This window comes from Anomaloglossus baeobatrachus, chromosome 1 (assembly GCF_048569485.1).
Source record: "Anomaloglossus baeobatrachus isolate aAnoBae1 chromosome 1, aAnoBae1.hap1, whole genome shotgun sequence".
NCBI lineage: Eukaryota > Metazoa > Chordata > Amphibia > Anura > Aromobatidae > Anomaloglossus > Anomaloglossus baeobatrachus.
This window is the reverse complement of record NC_134353.1, coordinates 13,698,472-13,724,539: the sequence shown is the minus strand read 5'-3', so window position 1 is coordinate 13,724,539 and position 26,068 is coordinate 13,698,472. Positions and strand designations below refer to the sequence as shown.

General features: G+C 48.3%; 1 protein-coding gene across 2 annotated transcripts in view; it reads right to left on the bottom strand.

The window, feature by feature from the left end:
- Positions 1-25,772, bottom strand: part of LOC142268988 (putative carboxypeptidase X1) — a 49,745-nt gene extending 23,973 nt beyond the window's left edge. Inside the window, exons 1-3 of one of the 2 annotated variants that reach the window (XM_075332376.1) lie at positions 25,487-25,772; positions 17,397-17,501; positions 510-619 (exon numbers count right to left, since the gene is read on the bottom strand). In XM_075332376.1, the coding sequence (XP_075188491.1) occupies positions 510-619; positions 17,397-17,501; positions 25,487-25,736 (465 nt within the window). In that variant the 5' untranslated portion in view covers positions 25,737-25,772. The remainder of the gene's footprint in view (positions 1-509; positions 620-17,396; positions 17,502-25,486) is intronic. The other variant, XM_075332378.1, reaches the window with a different exon arrangement.
- Between the last annotated feature and the right edge of the window lie 296 nt (positions 25,773-26,068).

The window sequence follows — 26,068 nt, the reverse complement described above, 5'->3', positions numbered from 1 at the left end:
AGGCCCCCTCTGCTGTGGCTGGGACTGAGGCCAGGTGAAGAGGGGGGACCCAGCCGGACCCCGGGCTTAATAAAGCTAAGTAATTATCTAGGGCCCAACCGGACCCCCCTTTTCACTGGGCCCCTTACACCAGTCATGGTTATTATGCCCTGATGGTGGCCCTGTCTGTGGATGGTGAGTACGGGCAGTTCTCGTGTAATGTGCTGATGTTTATCCTGTTACTATATACAGTCAGTGTCTGTGGATGTGGATTATGGGCCGTTCTCCTGTAATGACCTGGTACAATACATTGGGACAGGTGTATATTGATGGGCGGTGATGGAGGATGTGTATTGTGAGTGTGACTTAGATCCCCAGTGATGCAGAGAAGATGACGTCTTCTAGGGGTCATCCTCGGACGGGTGACATTGGAGCAGAGCTGCAGCTGTGATGGCTCCGTGCATTGCATCGTGACTCATTGCTGCTGTGGTATCTGGTCATAGCAGGTAATGTGTAATGGTGTGACCCACCTGTATGTTCAGGCGACCTCGGTGGGAGCCCAGTCCATAGCGCTTTATACTGGAGGCCCTCAGCTGGTGGTCAGACACCCTCAAAGACTCCAGTCCCAGTGGGGGGCACTCTGAAGATAAAGGGCAAAACATGAAGTGAGATCAGGGCACAGAATACCACACTAATGATGTGAAGAAAATGGCACTTGGTATTAACGATGGTCTCCATCCACCTGGATCCACTTCACCATACAACAGGTACTCGGAGCTGGATCCCCACAATCAGATTATTACATGAGTATCCCCAAATGGAACATATGGTCCTCCAGAAGGACAGGAGCTTATCTGGAAGAATCAGGGGTCCTGAGAAGTGAAGCCCCCTCTATCACGCCATTTGACTAGTTGTTGCAGAGGTAGTAGGAGAGGACATGTGGAGCCTCACCACAGTTTCTTCTACACTAGAACCTCTAAGGTTATGTGCCCACGCTGCGGATTTTGCGCGGATTTTGCCGCGGATTTGCCGCGGATTTACCGCGGATTTTCCGAAAATCTGCAGCAGCGGCACTTCCAAGCCATTTCAATGGCATTTTGGAAATGCTGTGTCCATGCTGCGGATTTTTCCGCGGCGGATTTGCCGCGGATTTTGATCCGGAAAAATCTGCAGCATGTCAATTATTGTTGCGGATTTTGGGTATAGAATGGGGAAAAAAAAAAAAATCCGCATCAAAATCCATGGCAAATTCGCGGTAAATCCGCGGCAAATCCGCGGCAAAAATAAGGTGCGGATTTGCCGCGAAAGTCGCGGATTTTCATTCAGAAAAATACGCAGGTACATTCTACCGTGGACACATAGCCTAAGATTTGGGGATTTTTGAGGATGGTTTGTTTTGGCTGCAAAATCCACCGCATCATGGACAGTGAGAACTGACTGTGGAAGCCCAATGGGGAAAATCAGCCATTTTTGCAGGAAATCTTCCGGAAAAATTCTCAAGTTCCCCATTAACTTCCATTATATTTGTGTTCTTGATTCACACCCATCTGAGCGTCCAACTGCTCGTTATGAATACTGAGCCCCCGCGCATGATAGTGCTCGATTATCACTAATCCACACTCATGTCCAGATACTGGAGAGCTTCATTACTGGACCCGAGGAGCCAGAACATTAATCACTGCAGAATAAGAGCTAAGGACAGGGACTAGGACTGTAAATGTCAATACCACTGAGACTAGGACTGTAAATGTCAATACCACCGAGACTAGGACTGTAAATGTCAATACCACCGGGACTAGGACTGTAAATGTCAATACCACCGGGACTAGGACTGTAAATGTCAATACCACCGGGACTAGGACTGTAAATGTCAATACCACCGAGACTAGGACTGTAAATGTCAATTCCACCGAGACTAGGACTGTAAATGTCAATACCACCGGGACTAGGACTGTAAATGTCAATACCACCGAGACTAGGACTGTAAATGTCAATACCACCGGGACTAGGACTGTAAATGTCAATACCACCGGGACTAGGACTGTAAATGTCAATACCACCGAGACTAGGACTGTAAATGTCAATTCCACCGAGACTAGGACTGTAAATGTCAATACCACTGAGACTAGGACTGTAAATGTCAATACTATCAAGACTAGGACTGTAAATGTCAATACTACCAAGACTAGGACTGTAAATGTTAATACCACCGAGACTAGGACTGTAAATGTCAATACCACCGGGACTAGGACTGTAAATGTCAATACCACCGAGACTAGGACTGTAAATGTCAATACCACTGAGACTAGGACTGTAAATGTCAATACTATCAAGACTAGGACTGTAAATGTCAATACTACCAAGACTAGGACTGTAAATGTCAATACCACCGAGACTAGGACTGTAAATGTCAATACCACCGAGACTAGGACTGTAAATGTCAATACCACTGAGACTAGGACTGTAAATGTCAATACTATCAAGACTAGGACTGTAAATGTCAATACTATCAAGACTAGGACTGTAAATGTTAATACCACCGAGACTAGGACTGTAAATGTCAATACCACCGAGACTAGGACTGTAAATGTCAATTCCACCGAGACTAGGACTGTAAATGTCAATACCACTGAGACTAGGACTGTAAATGTCAATACTATCAAGACTAGGACTGTAAATGTCAATACTACCAAGAGTAGGACTGTAAATGTTAATACCACCGAGACTAGGACTGTAAATGTCAATACCACCGGGACTAGGACTGTAAATGTCAATACCACCGAGACTAGGACTGTAAATGTCAATACCACTGAGACTAGGACTGTAAATGTCAATACTATCAAGACTAGGACTGTAAATGTCAATACCACCGGGACTAGTACTGTAAATGTCAATACCACCGAGACTAGGACTGTAAATGTCAATACCACCGAGACTAGGACTGTAAATGTCAATACCACTGAGACTAGGACTGTAAATGTCAATACTATCAAGACTAGGACTGTAAATGTCAATACTACCAAGACTAGGACTGTAAATGTTAATACCACCGAGACTAGGACTGTAAATGTCAATACCACCGAGACTAGAACTGTAAATGTCAATACCACCGAGACTAGAACTGTAAATGTCAATACCACCGAGACTAGGACTGTAAATGTCAATACCACCGAGACTAGGACTGTAAATGTCAATACCACCGAGACTAGGACTGTAAATGTCAATACCACCGAGACTAGGACTGTAAATGTCAATACCACCGAGACTAGGACTGTAAATGTCAATACCACCGGGACTAGTTCTGTAAATGTCAATACCACCGAGACTAGGACTGTAAATGTCAATACCACCGAGACTAGGACTGTAAATGTCAATACCACCGAGACTAGAACTGTAAATGTCAATACCACCGGGACTAGGACTGTAAATGTCAATACCACCGAGACTAGGACTGTAAATGTCAATACCACTGGGACTAGGACTGTAAATGTCAATACCACCGGGACTAGGACTGTAAATGTCAATACCACCGAGACTAGGACTGTAAATGTCAATACCACTGGGACTAGGACTGTAAATGTCAATACCACCGAGACTAGAACTGTAAATGTCAATACCACCGGGACTAGGACTGTAAATGTCAATACCACCGAGACTAGGACTGTAAATGTCAATACCACCGGGACTAGGACTGTAAATGTCAATACCACCGAGACTAGGACTGTAAATGTCAATACCACCGAGACTAGGACTGTAAATGTCAATACCACTGGGACTAGGACTGTAAATGTCAATACCACCGGGACTAGGACTGTAAATGTCAATACCATCGAAACTAGGACAGAAACCAAATGTTATACCACAGAAATAGGACCACATGAGTCCTGGGTTTGAGGATTTCGTCCAGGGACATCTGTATGAAATTGTAAGAATACGTTCGTTTCATTTTGAGAAATCAAGTTCAGGTTTCCCAGAATTTTCGCTCTGTCCTGGGCTCTGAGTCATTCCACCACGATAATCTTATTATACCCGCCATCTTCTTTTCTACTTATGGCCAAATCTCTGATAAGAAAACATCTGCTGATGAGCTCCAGACGTGGGGGGTGGAAAGACTCCAGGACCATGACTGCGCCAATGTCAACTGAAGGAAAATAGCCCTGAAAAACACTGCACCCCTCTGCGGCCTCCTAATGTCTGAAGACCACCGCTAATATCCGGATAGACGTATTGTGCCTCCGTGCCTGCACCTAGCAGTGTATGGACCGCACCCCATTTGTATCATCTCTACCCTGAGGTCTCACATGGCACCAAGAAGCCATGTGTGGTGGCTGATGAGGTTTGTGGAGCTGCAGGTTCTTACATAAGAGATTCCCCTGCCCAGGGCTCATTGATAGTCCGATACACAGCGCTTTCTGGAGGACTCAGGCGCTTCACATCTGCTCCTCATTCATCGATTTGCTGACTTATGAAAACAGTTTCCTAAGACTAAAGATCCCTCCTCGGCCCCCAGATGCTGTCAGCCGCCTGCTCCAGAATCTGGGTCATCAGTGCTGGGGGTCCTACCACATCAGACCAGGGGGACAATTGACCATGCCATGAGTGGCCAGCTCGACCTCTCGTCCAAGTCTCTCTTCTAGGTGCATATCATGCTCCACAACTCCTGAAACCACCTGAGTCAAATTTTCTTACTTCTAACATTATATGGAAAGATTGTAAACTTTTTTTTAATAATTCGCTTGTACAAAGCAATGCAGCATATCAGATGAAAACGACCCGGGGATGCATTCGTGGACCAAGGCTTTGATTCATGGTGCCCATAGCTCAGGAGGCCTGGAGCTAGTGGTAGGTTTTCTCTAGAGCACATTGATCTATCATCACAGCCAGCACAATATTTATTTGAGGAGTTGTCCTATCCTGGCTTCATGTACCTATGCTGCTATAGAGGATATCTGAATATTTAATTTCCAAAAGGAGCATTGAATGGCTAATAAGTCTCCTTACAGCGGCCTGGCACTCTTCACAAGAAGAAACGTCCCCCATTAAGCTGGGTTTTCAGGACCATTACTGTTCCAGGATATTCTTTGCTCCTTATGTTCCCGATCTCTGAATCTCAGAATTTAATGGAAGTAATGTCCATGTGACCTCACCATACTGTACGTGGCTATGGGTAAATGGATGGTAGCACACACACTATCTGCAATGTAACGTCCCCTAACTATTCAGATTCAATACACATTGTCTGCTGCATTCCCTGCCTTGGCTTTTATACAGACTGATAGGCTGCACTATACCATGTGACTTAATAGCTGCAGGGCATTATGGAGAATTCTGCGCTGCTGTGTCGCGGGCGGAGGAGGGGACGCCGCGCTCTCCCTCTGCTGCTCGGGTCCGGCTGGCACTGCGGCCTGCTGCTGCCGCTGCTCGGTGGCTCGAGCGATGGGCCGGATCCCGGGGACTCGAGCGGCGCTCCTCGCCCATGAGTGAAAGGGGGTTTGTTTTGGGTGTGGGGATTGTTTATTGTCCGTGACGCCACCCACGGTTGTGGTGATTTGTTAGCACCACCGCTGCTCTGTATGGGGTTCCCGGGAAGGATGGTATGGAGCAGCCAGTTGTTGTGTTGCCCCTCCGTGGGTAGGAGTCGGTGATCCCGGGGCCCAGTGATGAGGTGGGAGATGCAGGGCTTGGTGGGCGCAGGGACGCGGGGGCAGCGCTGTGCCTTGCGGCACTGTGGTACTCACTCAGCCTGAGACGATGACACAGTTCTCGGTAAAACACACGGCTGGAAAGACGGTTCCCACGGACGGCTGCACTTGCTTTCCCCAGTAGGTGACAGTGATGTCCCTTTTCCTGCACCTGATGCTTCTGTGTTGGTAGCGATGGGTTCCCACCGGTAACCCGCTCCCCGGCTTGGATATAGGCCGGAGGAGCCCTACTTTGCCCGCAGGCGCTGGCCCTGAGAAACTGGTGCCCTGGCGGTGGCGGTGTCTCTCCTCAATGGTTGGACTGTTGCCTTCAATCGGGACTTGGTTGTTTGGAGACAGACGTCCCCTTCACTGACGGATTTGGCAAATTTACGGCGACTCCTAGCCTTGCCGGGGTCCGAGAGGCCCCTGCCCTGGTGCTGACTGTTCTTCGTATACTGCTCCAGACCGCCGGGCCACTACCCGTCCGCGGTCCTTCCAGAAACCTCCGAGCAGTCCCCCTTCAGACTGTCACCGCCGTCTGCTGACCTTGCTGACACTCTCCTGGCACACAGCCGGACCAACTTCAGGCTTTGCTACTCTTTTCTTCTGCTCCTCTACCACTTCACTTCCACTTCACTCCCCTCCCTAGACTTATCTCTGTTCACTTAGCTCCTCACTCAAGCTCCCCCTGAGCTAATCTGCCTGGTTCCTCCCGCCTCCAGGGCTGTGAACTCCTCGGTGGGCGGAGCCAACCGCCTGGCCCACCCCCTGGTGTGAACATCAGCCCCTGGAGGAAGGCAACAAGGATTTCGGTAGCTTTGGTGTTCCTAACTGGGGTGTAGGGTGTGGTGGTGTGATGACCTGTGACCCCTGGCTTGCCCAGGGCGTCACAGCTGCACCTGAGCTCATCTCAGCCTTCAATGAATCATTTAATATTCTGCTTTGTGGAAATGTCGGGGTTGTGGGGGGGCATTTTTTTGATGATCTGCCTAAATCGAATCTCAAATTATTTGTATTTCCCGGGTCCAGTGAATTTCTTACAATTCAACACAAATTTGATTTACTCGTCATTACGACTAATTGTACAAGTTCAAGGAAAGTGTTAACTACCTGAACGGAAACATCCTACCCGAGTCTTATGCGGGCTTTACACGAGACGATCTATCGTGCGATATGTCGTCGGGGTCACGGTTTTCGTGGCGCACATCTGGCATCGCTTGCGACGTCGTCCCGTGTGACACCTATGAGCGTATGTAAACGATCGCAAATTGGTTACGAATCGCGAGTCGTGTACAGGTCGCTCATTTGTAAAAAATCGTTTAACCTTCTTTGCGCCAGTTGTTCATCGTACCCGGGGCACCACACATAGCTCCGTGTGACACCCCGGGAATGATGAACACAGCTTACCAGCATCCCGCGGCACCCGCCGGCAATGCGGAAGGAAGAAGGTGGGCGGGATGTTTACGTCCCGCTCATCTCCGCCCCTCCGCTTCTATTGGCCGGCGGCTGTGTGACGTCGCTGTGACGCCGAACGTCTCTCCCCCTTCAGGAAGTGGATGTTCGCCACCCACAGCGAGGTCGCTCAGCAGGTAAGTGCGTGTGACGGGGGTTTAACAACTTTGTGCGACACGGGCAGTGATTTGCCCGTGACGCACAAACACCGGGGGCGGGTGCGATCGATCGTGAAATCGCACAATAGATCGTACCGTGTAAAGCCCGCATTAGTGTGAATGGCGACTTCTGTATCAAAATGACATTGAGCAGGAAAGAAAGACATGAAAATAGTGGTTATTTGTTTGAGGAAAATTGAAATGTTCTTTCAGACTCAGCATCAGCAACAAAGATCTGATTCTGCGGACAGATCTCGCCGTCCAGTGGATTGTGAGGGATTTCTGGGACTCTGAAAAGGAATATTACGTCGTGATCTGGCACTTTGGATTATCGGGAGGTGCCCCCGAATCTATTTTATTTGGACTTGTCGTGTGCTGTTCCTGTATTCCTGTTAGTAAACCTGTTGGATCATCCTCGGCCCGTTGTCTCTCCTTGCTCTGCTGTACACCCCGTCACAAACTGGTGGCAGCAGTGGGATCAGACCAGAAGGAATGGAGGACAACGGCCCATCAACAGCTAGAACCAGAACCTCAGAGTACAAGAACTGGACTGCGGTGAACCTACAAACAAAGGCCCGTGAACTGGGAGTTAGCTACAAGGGACTCTCCAAGGAGCAGCTGATTGAGGCGTTGGAAGGAGTTTGCTCGCAAAATGACGCTGAGAAAGGATCCTCCCAGCAAACGGAAGAAAGACGGCAGCCGGAGGTAAATACCCAAAAAAGTCAGTGGGTTGTGTGGTACGAGGAGGAGATTGCCTTGCTGGGAGAGGAGACCACCATAGAATATAAGATGGAGGTCATGCGTGGAGCTAAAGAGAAGGAGCGCAGGATGGAGGAGATGGCACTGCTGGATAAGCAGCTTGCTGTGGAAGCCGCTAGAGGTTCCAGACAGACTGTAACCCCAGAACCCACCATGAGGGAACTTCCCAGAGTGTCCCGCAAAGACTTCAAGCAGTTTAATGAGGCTGCTGGTGACATTGAGGGCTTCTTCCAGGACTTTGAGCATCAGTGTCGATTAATGGAAGTCCCAGAAAGGGAGCGCGTCCGGCATCTGGTTGGGCTCTTAGAGGGTGGAGCTGCCGCAGCCTATAGAGCTATGGACCCTCGGTGGAACTGTGAGTATGCGGATATTAAACAGACTATTCTAGAACATTATGCTGTAACGCCAGACACTTACAGGACTCAGTTCCGTACTTTAGCATGTGATGAGGAAGTGTCTTTCATGATGTATGCCCACAAACTCAAACATCTGTGGCACCGTTGGCTGGAGGCAGAGGAGGCCTTAACCTTGGAGACCGTCCTCCAGGTCCTCCTAAAAGAGCAGTTTTACTTCAAGTGCCCCGCTGAGATCTGGGAATGGGTGCGTGAAAGGAGACAAGCCACTGTGGAGGAAGCTGCAGCTCTAGCTGATGAGGCTCTCACCATCAAGCCTCAGTGGAAAAAACTACTTCTCAGTGGGAAAAAAAAACACCAGCCCCCCAACGCTGGCGGCCCCTGGTCCTTCTGGCCCCAATGTTCACCATCACCCTAGACCGTCAACTCATGGGGACCTTTGTGTGACTGTGCCTCGCATTACTCCTGCTCTCCTGCTCCACCTTTGGGAATACGACGTGGAGGAAGAATCCCAGAGCGCAGATGTTATGGATGTGGGCAGCCTGGGCACATGCAATTCCAATGTCCAGGTGTTCGGAAGCAGAACAGCTACAGACCGCCTTTGCCTGTTCATTATCTACAGACACCTTCACCAGGAGAAGAGCTGGATTCTGTGCCTGATGACTTGCCAAGTGACTCTGATATCCTGGCTCCCCTACCCGGAGTCTATGGGGTGCGAGCGCCAGCCACCTGTTCTTCTGATCTTCAGCACAAACATCTACAGGAGGTCGTGCTGGATGGCCAAAAATTTGTTGGCTTCCGTGACACTGGGGCTTTCCTCACCATAGCCGATCCCCAAGTAATTCAACCACAAGCAATTCAAAAGGGACCAGGAATTGCCATTGAACTGGCAGGAGGTACCCAAAGATATATTCCAAGAGCGAGTGTGACCCTGGATTATGGCTTTGGGGCTAAACAATGTGTGGTCGGTGTGATGAGCGGCCTCCCTGCAGACGTTCTTCTAGGAAATGATGTGGGGAATCTTCATTGCCACTTTGTCGGTGCGATAACCAGAAGTCAGGCCAAGAGAGCAGCCCATGTGGACGTGTACAACCCATCCATGGAAATGAGGCCACCAGAACTGCCATTACAGCCGGTGAGTGATTCTTCTTGTGGGGATAATATGAATGTTTCTTGGGATAAAGTTCAGTTTAGACAAGAAGTAGAGACTGACCCCACCCTTGCTAGTTTTAGAGCTCGAGCTGAAATAGGGCAGCTCGGGGAGAACGGAGAAAGAATTATCAGAGAAAATGGACTTCTGTATCGGGTTGCCAATGCCGACTCCCTAGATAAGCCCTGGACTTATAGCAAACAGCTGATTGTTCCTCAGAAGTACAGAATTCCCCTATTACACCTGGCTCATGACATTCCTACTGCTGGCCATCAAGGCAAAACCCGCACCGAGAGATGATTGACTCAAACTTTTTATTGGCCGGGGATTTCCCAAGCAGTGGCGCATTTCTGCCGAACTTGTGACATATGTCAGCGTAGAGGGCGACCCGGAGATCACCCAAAGGCAACCCTGCAACTGCTCCCTATAATAGAAGAACCCTTTCAAAGAGTAGCTGTTGATCTCATTGGACCTCTGGCTAAACCAAGTAAATCTGGAAAGCAGTACATTCTCACTGTTGTGGACTACACCACCGGATATCCAGAAGCCGTGGCCTTGTCAAGTATTTCTGCAGCCAAGGTGGCCGAGGCCTTGGTTATTATTTTTACCAGAGTAGGATTCCCCAGTGAGATCTTGTCGGACCAAGGCTCCCAGTTCATGTCAGAGTTGGTCCAGTGTCTGTGGCGCACCTGTGGAGTACGAGCGTTCCGAACGACCCCGTATCATCCCCAAACAAATGAACTTTGTGAACGATTCAATGGCACTCTGAAGAATATGCTGAGGGCCTTCACGGACCGAGATTCAGACTGGGAGAAGTACCTACCCCATCTCTTGTTTGCCTATCGGGAAGTTCCCCTGGAGTCCACTGGGTTCTCCCCCTTTGAACTACTCTATGGAAGAAAGGTCCGAGGACCCTTAACCCTGCTCAAGGAATACTGGGAGGGGCAGGTTAAAGATACAGGAGCCCCTGTTGTCCCTTATGTCCTAAAGCTGCGAGAAACCCTGGCCCAACTTGCTAGTTTTGCCCAGAGTCATTTGCGTATGGCTCAAACCAGACAATACACTCCTGTTTCTAAGTGCAGTTGGGAGCTGAGTTTTGAAGTAGAAGGGAGTGAGATCTGATTCTGCGGACAGATCTCGCCGTGCAGTGGATTGTGTGCGATTTCTGGGACTCTGAAAAGGAATATTACGTCGTGATCTGGCACTTTGGAATATCGGGAGGTGCCTCCGAATCTGTTTTATTTGGACTTGTCGTGTGCTGCTCCTGTATTCCTGTTAGTAAACCTGTTGGATCATCCTCGGCCTGTTGTCTCTCCTTGCTCTGCTGTACACCCTGTCACACCGTGTAAAGCACGCATTAGTGTGAATGGCGACTTCTGTATCAAAATGACATTGAGCAGGAAAGAAAGACATGAAAATAGTGGTTATTTGTTTGAGGAAAATTGAAATGTTCTTTCAGAATCAGCATCAGCAATAAAGAATAAGATTTACATCAGACACTGATGAGGAAACCTTTGCTGGGACACATGTGCAATAACTGGGTGTCTGGAAGGGGCAGATACTTCTCACCCCACTATAATGTGATCTGAAGTCTACCCGTAACTCACCTAGGAGATAAACTTTACTATTCACTTTGAGTCCTGACCGATAATCTGCTGCCTCATATTCCAGGAACGTGCCGCGCTGATTCATAGTCACATTCTTGTGGTCGTCAAACGTCTACACAGCTCAGCTCAATGCTCCGCTACAGACAAAAGACTGAAAACATCCTCATCTAGTCTGTATATAGTGCCTGGACGGCCTCCATCATGGATGCACAGCCTGTACTAGATGACCCAACGTCCCCCATTATTCCACCGGTGGACAAGATCGAAGAGCGACCTTAGAATCAGCCGTAATCCTGTCTACATCACATGGTCCTAATGTGGCCATAAATGATGCCTTGTTAGGTTACATGGATGTAAATCTAACTTTAAATGTAAGATTGTGGAGAAATACTCCCCAACAAGTCAAAATGCTGGGATTTGCAGGCGTAGATAAATAAGATGAGAGATACAGGGAGGTGATTTCCCATAAAAAAAAACTCTATCCCGTTCAGACCACACTGTTCCCTCCAGATCCCTATTGACCTTCCATATTTTTTTCCTCCTCCAGTCCTGTTTCTTCCTCCAGAATCCTCTGCCCCCCCAAATCATCTCTTTTCCATTCTGTGTTCTCCTTCAGACCACTCTGTTCCCTCTAAATCCCTATTGACCTTACATACCTTTTTGTCTACTTCAGTCCGCAGTCTCTCCCTCCAGAATAATCTGACTCCCCTCTCTTCTCCAGACCATATTCTCCTACAGAGCCCTCTGTTCTTCTCCAGATCCCTATTGACCTTCTATACGTTTTTTGTCACCTCCAGTCCTGTTTCTACCCTCAAAATTCTCTGCTCCTTCCTGACTCCTCTCTTTTCTCCAGACTGTGTTCTCCTTCACACCCCTCTGTTCCCTGCAGATCCTTGTTGGCCTTCCCTACCATTTTGTCTCCTCCAGTCCTCTGTTTCTCACTCCAGAATTCTCTGCTGACCCCAGACCCTCTCTATTCTCCTCAAGACCCCTCTGTCTCCCAACAAATCTCAGTGCCCTCTCCAGACCCTTCTTTCCCCTTCTAGACTCCTTCGTCCTCTGACAGATACCTCTGTAGCACCCAGAGAAAGGGGTACTCGGCCCTAGGCAATACATGTAATGGGAATGTCACTTTGGTGGTCATTGCTCGTTTCCGTGCCCTGGGCCCCTTTTGTTAATGGGAGTATTTACAGGGGATTTATAAGAGTTTTTGTCATATGATGCCAACTGCGGGTTGCGGTTAAAGATGGAGAACCGCTGCTGCTAAATGTGGGTTCTCCCAGTGCTGGTGGTGATTGCAGCAATGGTGTTAGGCCCTTCGCAGGCAGGGCTGTGTCTGGGAGATGTCACGGGGGCAATAACGGAGACCAGTCTGGGGGTTGTATTGTTTGGATCTGGCGTTGCGGTGCAGTGTGTCGGCAATGATTCAGTCCACACAAGTGAATGAGTAGTTTGGCTGACCTTTATCTAGGATGTGGACACCTTAATCCACTTTTTTCTGTTCTGTCATCTGCCTCTTCCATCTGGACATTATCTTTTTCTCCTGAAGAAATGTCTCAGTGACTTAGGATATGACTGGTCAGTAGATCTGCTGGACGTCCGTAGCCTCATCCACAGTGCAGTGACTCATCCGGACATGTGCGACCAACGTGTCCCTCAACCTTTCATCCTGGTTGTTTCATAACTCACACATCCTCTTCCATAATCAGAGCGATCAAAGTATTTTGTATCTCCTCTCCACATAAAAGCCATCCTCGCCCACGTTTCCCAATGACCTCGGCTCTTTATCCATCACATGTTTCAGATTTGAAGTTACTCTTACATAAACGGACAATGCTAGAACCATAACTAGAAAAAAACCCACAGCATGGGCCAACTTGGACGAGTAAACGCCGGAATCAGAAAGTAAAAATGTTTTATATCCTGAAACTAATCCCACCTGTGTGACCGCTGCTGCCACAATAAACCTCCTGTACCGTCCTCCGATAATGGCGGATACGGGGGAATTCATAGAGCAGATAGTTACAGAACTTTCCAAACATCTGTGGGAAATGATATTGACGTATGGATTCAAATAACATTACGATCTTGTGTATACAATAAAGAGGAGGGCGGCCATACTGTCCAACAGAGGTGGCAATGATTACAATGAGGATAACTCATGCAGGGTTGTCGCCCCTACGGACTGACTTTAAAAGACGGTGCTCCCCTGTGTTCTGTGGACTAGCCGAGTCAGCACTCCTCTCTAAACTGTGCAGTTGGACTAACCCTTGCCAAAACGTGCGGGAAGAGGAAAAAGAGCTGGAGAAGAGTTTTGGGCAGTAACAGAAGATGGGTCGCTCGCTATAAAGAGCAAAGATGCTGACTGAGAAGTGTCCGAGAATGGTGGCGGTTGGGAATTAAGCACGGTGCCTGGCTGCGAGAGAAAGACTGCGAGCCAGACCATGGCAGTACCCTAATAAACATCAAGCCAGTACCAGACTGGGAAGCTCCTGAGGTTGGCGATCCAAGAGACAAGAAGAGACACCATCCCGAAGAGTCAAGGTACCCTGAGTCTGTAGAAGAGACGTCCGCACCTGTACTGGAAGGAGAATATGTAGGCCTCAGTAGCTGCACGGTCCGATTAGCAGAGGACAGTTAGGTTGTTGGCATAGTATAACTGAAGGAAGGTGCCAGCTCCAGGCCACTCGGACACCGCACTCCTTCACTAAGGAGCAACTGTGCGCGGGTGAGACCTTGGATGGGGTGCATGACACTTACTGTTTTTTTCAGGCCAACGTCTGGCACCCCATTGACAATCATTGTCGTAGACAGTTAGCAACACATGTGACACGAGTGCTCATTCAGCCAACCAGAAAGTTCACTTTATTCTTCACACTGTTACGACAGACATGGCCTTCCTTTCTTCCTTCCTCTCAGTGTAGGGTACTACCTCTTGACCTATTCCCCGTCACTATCTTGTATCTCATCCTCAAGCTCCGGGGTCTGTGTCTCCTTCCCCCTTGACTCTGCTCACCTCTATCCAGACGACTCTCTAAGTTCACCGGGGTGAGCAGTAGGCTCCGGACCATGTCTTCTCACACTTGAACCCTATTCTAGACTTGCTCCTATAGACACCTACCAACCATTCTCTTTCCCGCATCTGTCTCTTCCCCTTTAACCCTATATATTCCATTCTGCCGCTATCTCAGCACAATCACTATGTTGCGCCTTTGGCATCAGTCCTACTCTACTGTTTCTGGAACCTACACCCAGCACAACATAATAACACATGCAATCAGTACTTAATATAACACGCATAGTACATAACCGGCATAAGGCAAGCCCACCTTCTACATAGCTGTAGGTAAGTTCTTCTTGTAAAGTTTTCTGTTGTATTGATAGTTGGGATCCCTGGGGCGACGCAGTGTTGGTGCGGCCCAGCTACAATCTGCAGTGGATGGTAATTATACTGTTCCCATACCCTAGTTCACCATTGATTTACTCCTAGATTTTCTCTCTCATTGATAAAAGCTGTTCCCTTATTTCTGCACTCTCGTCTCCTGTACCATATTTGTACTCTGCATAGCGGAGGAACCTTTGCCCCCTTTTCACTCCCTCTGAGGACTCCGTAATGATTTGGAGAGAATATAAAGAGGAGTCTCATCTAATGGTGACGGAAAACACCTGCCGAGGAAGAGGCCGGAAATTAACGCTACAGTAAAGTCCATACTCAGACAGTTCTCCAAGAGAAATATTCAACAATGCATCTATAGTAGACTCCTACATTTATTCTGGAGAGTGGCTCACAAACCTGGGCAAGAAATAGAGAGAAAGCCGCAAAATGCTTCTATGTACAAAGAAGAGGCGCAGGAGAGTAATCATTGTACCTCAACATGGGAAAAATATCGTTATTGATGTTTATACCACCAAAAAAAAAGAAGAAAAGGAACAGTGACCTCTAGATATAGAAGAGATATAGAACAACTATATCCCTACATATGGAAAGTGATAGACCTGAGATCTGCACCTCTAGATATAGAAGAGCGATAGGCCCGAGATCTACAGAAGAGTGATAGACCTGAGATCTACACCTGTAGAAGTAGAAGAGAGATAGGACTGAGACCTAAACCTCTAGATATAGAAGAGCTATAGGACCGAGATCTACACCTCTAGATATAGAAGAGAGATAAGCCCAAGATCTACACCTCTAGATATAGAAGAGCTATAGGACCGAGATCTACACCTCTAGATATAGAAGAGAGATAAGCCCAAGATCTGCACCTCTAGATATAGAAGAGCGATAGACCCGAGATCTACAGAAGAGTGATAGACCTGAGATCTACACCTGAAGAAATAGAAGAGAGATAGGACTGAGACCTAAACCTCTAGATATAGAAGAGCTATAGGACCGAGATCAACACCTGTAGATATAGAAGAGAGATAGGACCAAGATCTACACCTCTAGATATAGAAGAGAGATAAGACCAAGATCTACAGCTCTAGATATAGAAGAGTGATAGGACTGAAATCTACACCTCCAGATACAGAACAGTGATAGGACTGAGATCTACACCCCCAGATACATTAGAGTAATAGGACTGAGATCTATACCCCCAGATACAGAAGAGTGATAGGACTGAGATCTACACATCTAGATACAGAAGAGTGATAGGACTGAGTTCTACACATCTAGATACAGAAGAGTGATAGGACTGAGATCTACACATCTAGATACAGAAGAGTGATAGGGCTGAGTTCTACATCTCCAGATATTGAAGAGTGATAGGACTGAGTTGTACACCTCTAGATATAGAAGAGAAGTAGGACCAAGATCTACACCTCTAGATATAGAAGAGTGATAGGACTGAGATCACATATGGAAATTGATAGACCTGAGATCTGCACCTCTAGATATAGAAGAGCGATAGACCCGAGATCTACAGAAGAGTGATAGACCTGAGATCTACACCTGAAGAAATAGAAGAGAGATAGGACTGAGACCTAAACCTCTAGATATAGAAGAGCTATAGGACCGAGATCAACACCTGTAGATATAGAAGAGAGATAGGACCAAGCTCTACACCTCTAGATATAGAACAGTGATAGGACTGCGTTTTACACCTCTAGATACTGAACAGTGATAGGACTGAGATCTACACCTCTAGATACAGAAGAGTGATAGGACTGAGTTCTACACCTCTAGATATAGAAGAGTGATAGGACTGAGATCACATATGGAAAGTGATAGACCTGAGATCTGCACCTCTAGATATAGAAGAGCGATAGGACTGAGTTCTATACCTCTAGATATAGAAGAGTGATAGGACTGAGATCTACACCTCTAGATACAGAACAGTGATAGGACTGAGATCTACACCTCTAGATACAGAAGAGTGAAAGGACTGAGTTCTACACCTCTAGATACAGAAGAGTGATAGGACTGAGATCTACACCTCTAGATACAGAAGAGTGAAAGGACTGAGTTCTACACCTCTAGATACATACAGAAGAGTGAAAGGACTGAGATCTACACCTCTAGATACAGAAGAGTGAAAGGACTGAGTTCTACACCTCTAGATACAGAAGAGTGATAGGACTGAGATCACATATGGAAAGTGATAGACCTGAGATCTGCACCTCTAGATATAGAAGAGCGATAGGCCCGAGATCTACAGAAGAGTGATAGACCTAAGATCTACACCTGTAGAAGTAGAAGAGAGATAGGACTGAGACCTAAACCTCTAGATATAGAAGAGCTATAGGACCGAGATCAACACCTGTAGATATAGAAGAGAGATAGGACCAAGATCTACACCTCTAGATATAGAAGAGTGATATGACTGAGATCTACATCTCTAGATATAGAAGAGTGATATGACTGAGATCTACACCTCCAGATACAGAACAGTGATAGGACTGAGTTCTACACCTCTAGATATAGAAGAGAAGTAGGACCAAGATCTACCCCTCGAGGGGCTGTACTATTCCATACATGAAGCCCCCACTTCCCGTACCCTGTTATGCCCACAGAGGGCCTCATTATTGTATACAATTGGACTGCACCATGCTATACATCAAGCCTCCACCTCCCGTCCTGCACATAGGGGTGCTGCACTATTCCATACTTGAAGCCCCCACCTCTTATGCCCCCATCCCACACACAGGGGGGCTGCATTATTCCAAACATGTAGCCCCCAGGTGCCTATCAGAGTCATGGGTATTGGGTCCCTTGTGTCTTCATACTGTACATCTCTCATCTGCTCAGTACATACGTTCCTCAGAGGTTCCTTCGGCTCCAGGACTCGTCTTTTCCTCTTTCAGTTTCTTCAGAACTTTCACCGTTTTGACAATTTTAACCTTTTTTTTCGCCACTTTTGCTAGAAAATGCAAAACAGGAGATTGGGTAATTTGTCTGGTGCCACAGAGGTTATACATACGGCTCATATATTCAGAAACAAACCTTCCAACATCCCATCATTTATCCATGCCATGGAACAAGCACATCTTCTAATGCATCTCAATCTTCATGCATCCCACCCACCATGCATCTCATCCTTCCTGCATCCCACCCACCATGCATCTCATCCTTCCTGCGTCCCATCCACCATGCATCTCATCCTTCCTGCATCCCGTCCACCATGCATCTCATCCTTCTTGCGTCCCACCCACCATGCATCTCATCCTTCCTGTGTCTCGTTCACCGTGTATCTCACCCTTCATGAGTCCCGTCCAATGTACTTCTCATCCTTCCTGTGTCCCATCCACTGTGCATCTCATCCTTCCTGCATCCTGTCCAACGTGCATCTCATCCTTCCTGTGTCCCATCCACCATGCATCTCATCCTTCCTGAGTCCCATCCACCGTGCATCTCATCCTTCCTGTGTCCCATCCACCATGCATCTCATCCTTCCTGCGTCCCGTCCACCATGCATCTCATCTTTCCTGCATCCCGTTCACCGTGTATCTCATCCTTCCTGAGTCCCATCCACCGTTCATCTCATCCTTCCTGCGTCCCGTCCACCATGCATCTCATCCTTCCTGTGTCCCGTCCACCATGAATCTCATCCTTCCTGCATCCTGTCCAACGTGCATCTCATCCTTCCTGCATCCCGTCCAACGAGCATCTCATCCTTCCTGCGTCCCATCCACCATGCATCTCATCCTTCCTGCGTCCCGTCCACCATGCATCTCATCCTTCCCGCATCCCGTCCACCATGCATCTCATCCTTCCCGTGTCCCGTCCACCATGCATCTCATCCCTCCTGCATCCCGTCCAACGTGCATCTCATCCTTCCTGTGTCTCGTCCACCGTGCATCTCATCCTTCCTGCGTCCCATCCACCATGCATCTCATCCGTCCTACGTCCCGTCCACCATGCATCTCATCCTTCACACGCACGTCTCATCCACCTTGCATCTCATCCTTCCTGCGTCCCATCCACCATGCATCTCGTCCTACCTGCGTCCCGTCCACCATGCATCTCGTCCTTCCTGCGTCCCTTCCACCATGCATCTCGTCCTTCCTGCGTCCCATCCACCATGCATTTCGTCCTTCCTGCGTCCCATCCACCATGCATCTCATCCTTGATGTCTCATCCACAGTGCATATGATCCTTCATGTGTCTCTTCCGACGTGCATCTCATCCACAATGCATTTTATCCTTCATGCGCCCCTTCCACCGTGCAGCTCATCCTTCATGCGTTCTGTCCTCCATGCAGCTCATCCACCATAGATAATCACACACATACAGTCATGGACAAAATTGTTTGCACCCTTGAAATTGTTCTAGAAAATGAAGTACGGTATGTCTCCCAGATAATTATTATAATTACACGTTTTGCTATACATGTGTTTGTTTCCTTTGTGTGCATTGGAACAACACAGAAAACAAAGAAAATAAGACAAATTGGATAGAATTTCACTCAAAACCCCCAAAATGATCCAGACACAATAGTTATCCCCCTCATCTTAATATTTGGTTGCACGCCCAACTTCCATCAGTCGCCTCCTATAACCATCCACAGCTTCTTCCTACTCTCACCTGGAAACTCCGACTCTTTTTTATAAATGTCTCCAGGGCTTTCATATCTGAAGACGTCTTGTCTTGTGTCGTCTCGTCTTGTGTCGTCTCGTCTTGTGTCATCTCGTCTTGTGTCGTCTCGTCTTGTGTCGTCTCGTCTTGTCTTGTGTCGTCTCGTCTTGTGTCGTCTCGTCTTGTGTCGTCTCGTCTTGTGTCGTCTCGTCTTGTGTCGTCTCGTCTTGTGTCGTCTCGTCTTGTGTCGTCTCGTCTTGTGTCGTCTCGTCTTGTGTCGTCTCGTCTTATGTCGTCTCGTCTTGTGTCGTCTCGTCTTGTGTCGTCCCGTCTTGTGTCATCTCGTCTTGTGTCGTCTCGTCTTGTGTCGTCCCGTCTTGTGTCATCTCGTCTTGTGTCGTCTCGTCTTGTGTCGTCTTGTCTTGTGTCGTCTCGTCTTGTCTTGTGTCGTCTCGTCTTGTGTCGTCTCGTCTTGTCTTGTGTCATCTTGTCTTGTGTCGTCTTGTGTCATCTTCTCTTCTATTCTCCCAATCTTCAGATCTCTCCACAAGAGTCAATTGGATTTAGATCCGGACTCATTGCGGCCTCTTCAGAACTCTCCAGTGCTTTGTTTCCATCCACTTCTGGGGCTTCTGGAAGTGTTTGGGGTCATGGTCCTGCTGGAGACCCCTGATCTAGGACACACCTCCAGCTTTCTGACACTGGGCTCTACATTGCCACCCAGAATCCTTTGGTAATCTTCATATTTCATGATTTCTTGCACACAGTGCCAGAGGCAGCAAAACATCCAGAAATCATCTCTGACCCTCCACCATATGTGCCTGTAGGTGCTGTGATCTTTACTTTGTAGGCCTCATTTTGTTTTTGGTAAACAGTAGTATGATGCGCTTTACCAGAAAGCCCTTTCTTGTCTCATTTGTCCTCAAGACTCTTTTCCAGAATGATTTTGGTCACGTACATTTTGACTTTTTTCTGTCTCTGTGTCATGCCATTCAGATGTGGACAGATAGTTCGCGCTGACACTGATGCCCCCTAAGCTGCAGGACGGCTTGAATTTCTCTGGACATTGATTGGGGCTTATCCACCATCTGGACTATCCTGCGTTACAACCTTTCATCAGTTTTTCTCTGCCATACACGTCCAGGGAGATTAGCTGCAGTGCCATGGATTGTAAACCTCTTCATTATGTTGCGTATTGTGGACAAAGGAACATCAAGATCTCTGATAATGGACTTGTAACCTTGAGATTGTGGATATTTTTCAACAATTTTGGTTCACAGGCCATCAGACAGTTCTCTTCTCCTCCTCCTGTTCTGCATGCTTCGTGCGGCACACACAGACACAATGCAAAGATTGAGGCAACTTCTCACCTTTTTATCTGGTTTAAGGTGTGATTTTCATATTGCCCGCACCTGTTACTTGTCACAGTTGAGTGTGAACGAGCATCACACGCTGGAAACAAAGTTGTTTACCCACAATTTTGGAAAGGTGCGAACAATTTTGTCGGGCCCATTTTTGGAGTTTTGGGTGAAATTCTGTCCAATTTGCCTTTTTTTTCTGTCGTTCCGATAAACACGATGGAAATAAACCTGTGTATAACAAAACGTGTGTAACTGCAATAGCATTACGGAGAAATACTTCATTTTCAGGAACAATTTCAAGGGTGCAAACACTTTTGGCCATGACTGTATATACCCATACACAAACAAATAGACCCGGTGTATAATCACACACACCCATATACAGTCATAGACCCAGTATACAATCACATGCACCCATATACAGTCATAGACCGGGTATATAATCACACACACCCATATGCAATCATAGACCCAGTATACAATCACATGCACCCATATACAGTGATAGACCGGGTATATAATCACACACACAGTCACATGACGACATGCATCTTGTGCAGGCACCAGGTGAAATGACCCATGCAGTGGTGGCAGGTGAAGGCAGAACAGCCGGTGTGAGCAGCGAGTGATGATCCGGTAACATGCAAACTCTAAGCTTGGCCCAACCAGAGCACATATAATGTGTGTCAAGAAGATGGGTAATCCACACCTCTGCACAACACCGTGTAGACTGATGAACCATTGAGGGAATATGCAAGAAAAGCACGAAGGTGACATGATCAGGTGCAGAGAGGAGCCGCAGCCATAGTGAGGGCCATCTGTGAGCGTGAAGCTTCGGTGCAGTACAAGCCTGGAGGCGCCATTATGGATGGTCAAGTCCCAACCCACAGCCAGCGGGACGCTCAACAGTAAATGCACTTGGAGAAACGTTGGAGATGGACAGAGGGAGAAACGTCACTTTCGGGGATCATTTCTCAATACTGACAGCCTGGCCACCAGCTGCAGATACTTGCGTACCAGATGATGGCCAGCACCATGATTAATGCCTCGGCTCTGCGTAAACCCAATCTGGTCAGACGCTACTGGTTACCAAACCAGACTGCAGAATCATGGCTCCGATGCAGAATCATGGCTCCCATGCAGAATCATGGCTCCGATGCAGAATCATGGCTCCCATGCAGAATCATGGCTCCGATGCAGAATCATGGCTCCTCTGTAGAATCATGGCTCCTCTGCATACCTAGGGCGGGAGGGAGGCCACGTGGCTACATTTACATGTTTTGCTTACTAATGGTCAAGTGCCAACGAGACTCATCCGGCTCCTGTCAAATGACGACCCACCCGCACAAGGGACGTTGGGGAATTGTGCCTGTGTGCACGGACTGGCTGCAGACTTTCCATTTCAGCTTGGATGATCCCTTTAAGGACTCTGGTGGTCATGTAATAATTATCACACAATAATAATATTATTGCCAAGACCAAAAGTTTACAAAACAACAAAGTTTGTTTTTGACTTTTTGCGACTTCATAATTTTTTTTTATCCTTTTGTCAGATGTTTTTACGTTTACTGGATACATTAACATTAGCGATGGGCGAGCGTCCTAGTTACTGCTCATCACTAGACCGAGCCTCGAGCATCTGAGGTTGAGAATGTTGGGGATTCCTACTGACTTCCATAATGCTCAACCGAGTAAGGAGCAGTGCGAGCACAAGGGCCACCTCAAATTACCATAATCCAAAAACACTTCATAAGACCCCAGTCTTTATTCATGATAATGTCCCTGAGAAGCCCCCACACAATGTCAGTGACCCCGCCTATCCATGGATGAGAAGCCCCGACACATTGTGAGTGACCCCCTCCATGGATGAGAAGCTCCCACACATTGTGAGTGACCCCCTCCATGGATGAGAAGCCCCCACACACTGTGACTGACCTCCTCCATGGATGAGAAACCCCCACACATTGTGAGTGACCCCCTCCATGGATGAGAAGCCCCCACACACTGTGACTGACCTCCTCCATGGATGAGAAACCCCCACACATTGTGAGTGACCCCCTCCATGGATGACAAGCCCCCCACACATTGTGAGTGACCCCCTCCATGGATGAGAAGCCCCCACACATTGTGAGTGACCCCCTCCATGGATGAGAAGCCCCCACACATTGTGAGTGACCTCCTCCATGGATGAGAAGCCCCCACACATTGTCAGTGATCCCCTCCATGGATGAGAAGCCTCCACACATTGTGAGTGATCCCCTCCATGGATGAGAAGCCTCCACACATTGTGAGTGATCCCTCCATGGATGAGAAGCCCCCACACATTGTGAGTGACCCCCTCCATGGATGAGAAGCCCCCACACACTGTGACTGACCTCCTCCATGGATGAGAAACCCCCACACATTGTGAGTGACCCCCTCCATGGATGAGAAGCCCCCACACACTGTGACTGACCTCCTCCATGGATGAGAAACCCCCACACATTGTGAGTGACCCCCTCCATGGATGACAAGCCCCCCACACATTGTGAGTGACCCCCTCCATGGATGAGAAGCCCCCACACATTGTGAGTGATGCCCTCCATGGATGAGAAACCCAACATATTGTGAGTGACCTCCTCCATGGATGAGAAGCCCCCACACATTGTGAGTGACCCCCTCCATGGATGAGAAGCCCCCACACATTGTGAGTGACCTCCTCCATGGATGAGAAGCCCCCACACATTGTCAGTGATCCCCTCCATGGATGAGAAGCCTCCACACATTGTGAGTGATCCCCTCCATGGATGAGAAGCCTCCACACATTGTGAGTGATCCCTCCATGGATGAGAAGCCCCCACACAGTGTGAGTGAGCCCCCTCCATGGATGAGAAGCCCCCACACATTGTGAGTGACCAACTCCATGGATGAGAAGCCTCCACACATTGTGAGTGACCTCCTCCATGGATGAGAAGCCCCCATACATTGTGAGTGACCTCCTCCATGGATGAGAAGCCTCCACACATTGTGAGTGACCTCCTCCATGGATGAGAAGCCTCCACACAGTGTGAGTGACCCCCTCCATGGATGAGAAGCCCCCACACATTGTGAGTGACCTCCTCCATGGATGAGAAGCCTCCACACATTGTGAGTGACCTCCTCCATGGATGAGAAGCCTCCACACAGTGTGAGTGACCCCCTCCATGGATGAGAAGCCCCCACACATTGTGAGTGATGCCCTTCATGGATGAGAAACCCAACATATTGTGAGTGACCTCCTCCATGGATGAGAAGCCCCCAGACATTGTGAGTGACCCCCTCCATGGATGAGAAGCCCCCACACATTGTGAGTGACCTCCTCCATGGATGAGAAGCCCCCACACATTGTGAGTGATCCCCTCCATGGATGAGAAGCCCCCACACATTGTGAGTGATCCCCTCCATGGATGAGAAGCCCCCACACATTATGAGTGACCCCCTCCATGGATGAGAAGCCCCCACACATTGCGAGTGATCCCCTCCATGGATGAGAAACCCAACATATTGTGAGTGACCTCCTCCATGGATGAAAAGCCTCCACACATTGTGAGTGAGCCCCTCCATGGATGAGAAGCCCCCACACATTGTGAGTGACCCCCTCCATGGATGAGAAGCCCCCACACATTGTGAGTGAGCCCCTCCATGGATGAGAAGCCCCCACACATTGTGAATGACCACCTCCATGGATGAGAAGCCCCACACATTGTGAATGACCACCTCCATGGATGAGAAGCCCCCACACATACAAATATAACATATCGTTCAGTATTTACATTTATCACATATCATATAACATCTGCAGATATCACATATTGTACAGTATTTGCTGTTATAAAATATCGTTCAGTATCTGGAGATATTATATATTGCATAGCATCTGCAGATATCACATAGCGTACATATCGTCAGTATCTGCAGATATCACATAGCATACATATCATCAGTATTTGCAGATATCACATAGCATACATATCATCAGTATTTGCAGATATCACACATGATACAGCATCTGCAGATATCACATATCGTTCTGTATTTGCAGATATATAGCATCTGGAGATATCACATATCGTTCTGTATTTGCAGATATCACATATCATATAGCATCTGCAGATATCACATATCATATAGCATCTGCAGATATCACATATCATATAGCATCTGCAGATATCACATATCATATAGCATCTGCAGATATCACATATCATATAGCATCTGCAGATATCACATATCATATAGCATCTGCAGATATCACATATCATACAGCATCTGCAGATATCATGTATTGTTCAGTATTTGCAGATATCACATATCATATAGCATCTGCAGATATCATGTATTGTTCAGTATTTGCAGATATCACATATCATATAGCATCTGCAGATATCACATATCGCAATGTCTGCTGATATCAGATATCATCCATACTGTATATAAAACATAGTAGAGTATCCAGTGTGACCTCAGCGTTTAGTGGGGGACAGTGCAGCTCTGCAGCCGGGCAGAGGGCAGCCGGGCAGAGGGCAGCCAGGCAGAGTGCAGGCGGTCACAGTGCAGGCGGTCACAGTGCAGCCGGTCACAGTGCAGCCGGTCACAGTGCAGGCGGTCACAGTGCAGCCGGTCACAGTGCAGGCGGTCACAGTGCAGCCGGTCACAGTGCAGCCAGGCAGAGGGCAGCCAGGCAGAGTGCAGGCGGTCACAGTGCAGGCGGTCACAGTGCAGCCGGTCACAGTGCAGGCGGTCACAGTGCAGGCGGTCACAGTGCAGGCGGTCACAGTGCAGCCGGTCACAGTGCAGCCGGTCACAGTGCAGCCGGTCACAGTGCAGGCGGTCACAGTGCAGCCGGTCACAGTGCAGCCGGTCACAGTGCAGGCGGTCACAGTGCAGCCGGTCACAGTGCAGGCGGTCACAGTGCAGGCGGTCAGGCTCAGGGAAATGGCCTCATCCTCACCTGTCTTGTTTGCAGGTTTCTCCTCTGACAGCCTCAGTCTTCTGTCTTTAGGGACCGGTTCATTCAGGTCCTCGCTGACATAGGGCTGCGCGGTCCCATTGGCTCCTCCAGTGCTGGAGGGGCTCTTGCTTTTTGTCTGGTTGCTGATTTTGAATACCAGGGTGGCAGTGCCATTGTGGGGTGCAGCAGAGACTTTGCATATACAAACAGCAGCACAGAGGACTGTCAGCAGGACCGGGGTCAGGTACATGGTCACTGGTGGACACCGTCCTCTATTGAACTTAACTCCAGAGTGTATAAAAGAAACCTCAGCTGCACTAATCCCTCAGCCCTCCTCTCCCCAATCCACCTCCTCCTCCTGCCAAGCTCTCCCAGCCCCCACCTCAAATTCCATCTAATTCCAGAGGGGAACTGAACTCACAATGAAGCTCTCTTCCCAGCCCAGTGTGAAGAGTCAGCTATAGTATGAGCGAGCACTAACTACCATGCTCCGGTGCTCGTAACTAGTGATGAGCGGGCACTACCATGCTCCGGTGCTCGTAACTAGTGATGAGCGGGCACTACCATGCTCCGGTGCTCGTA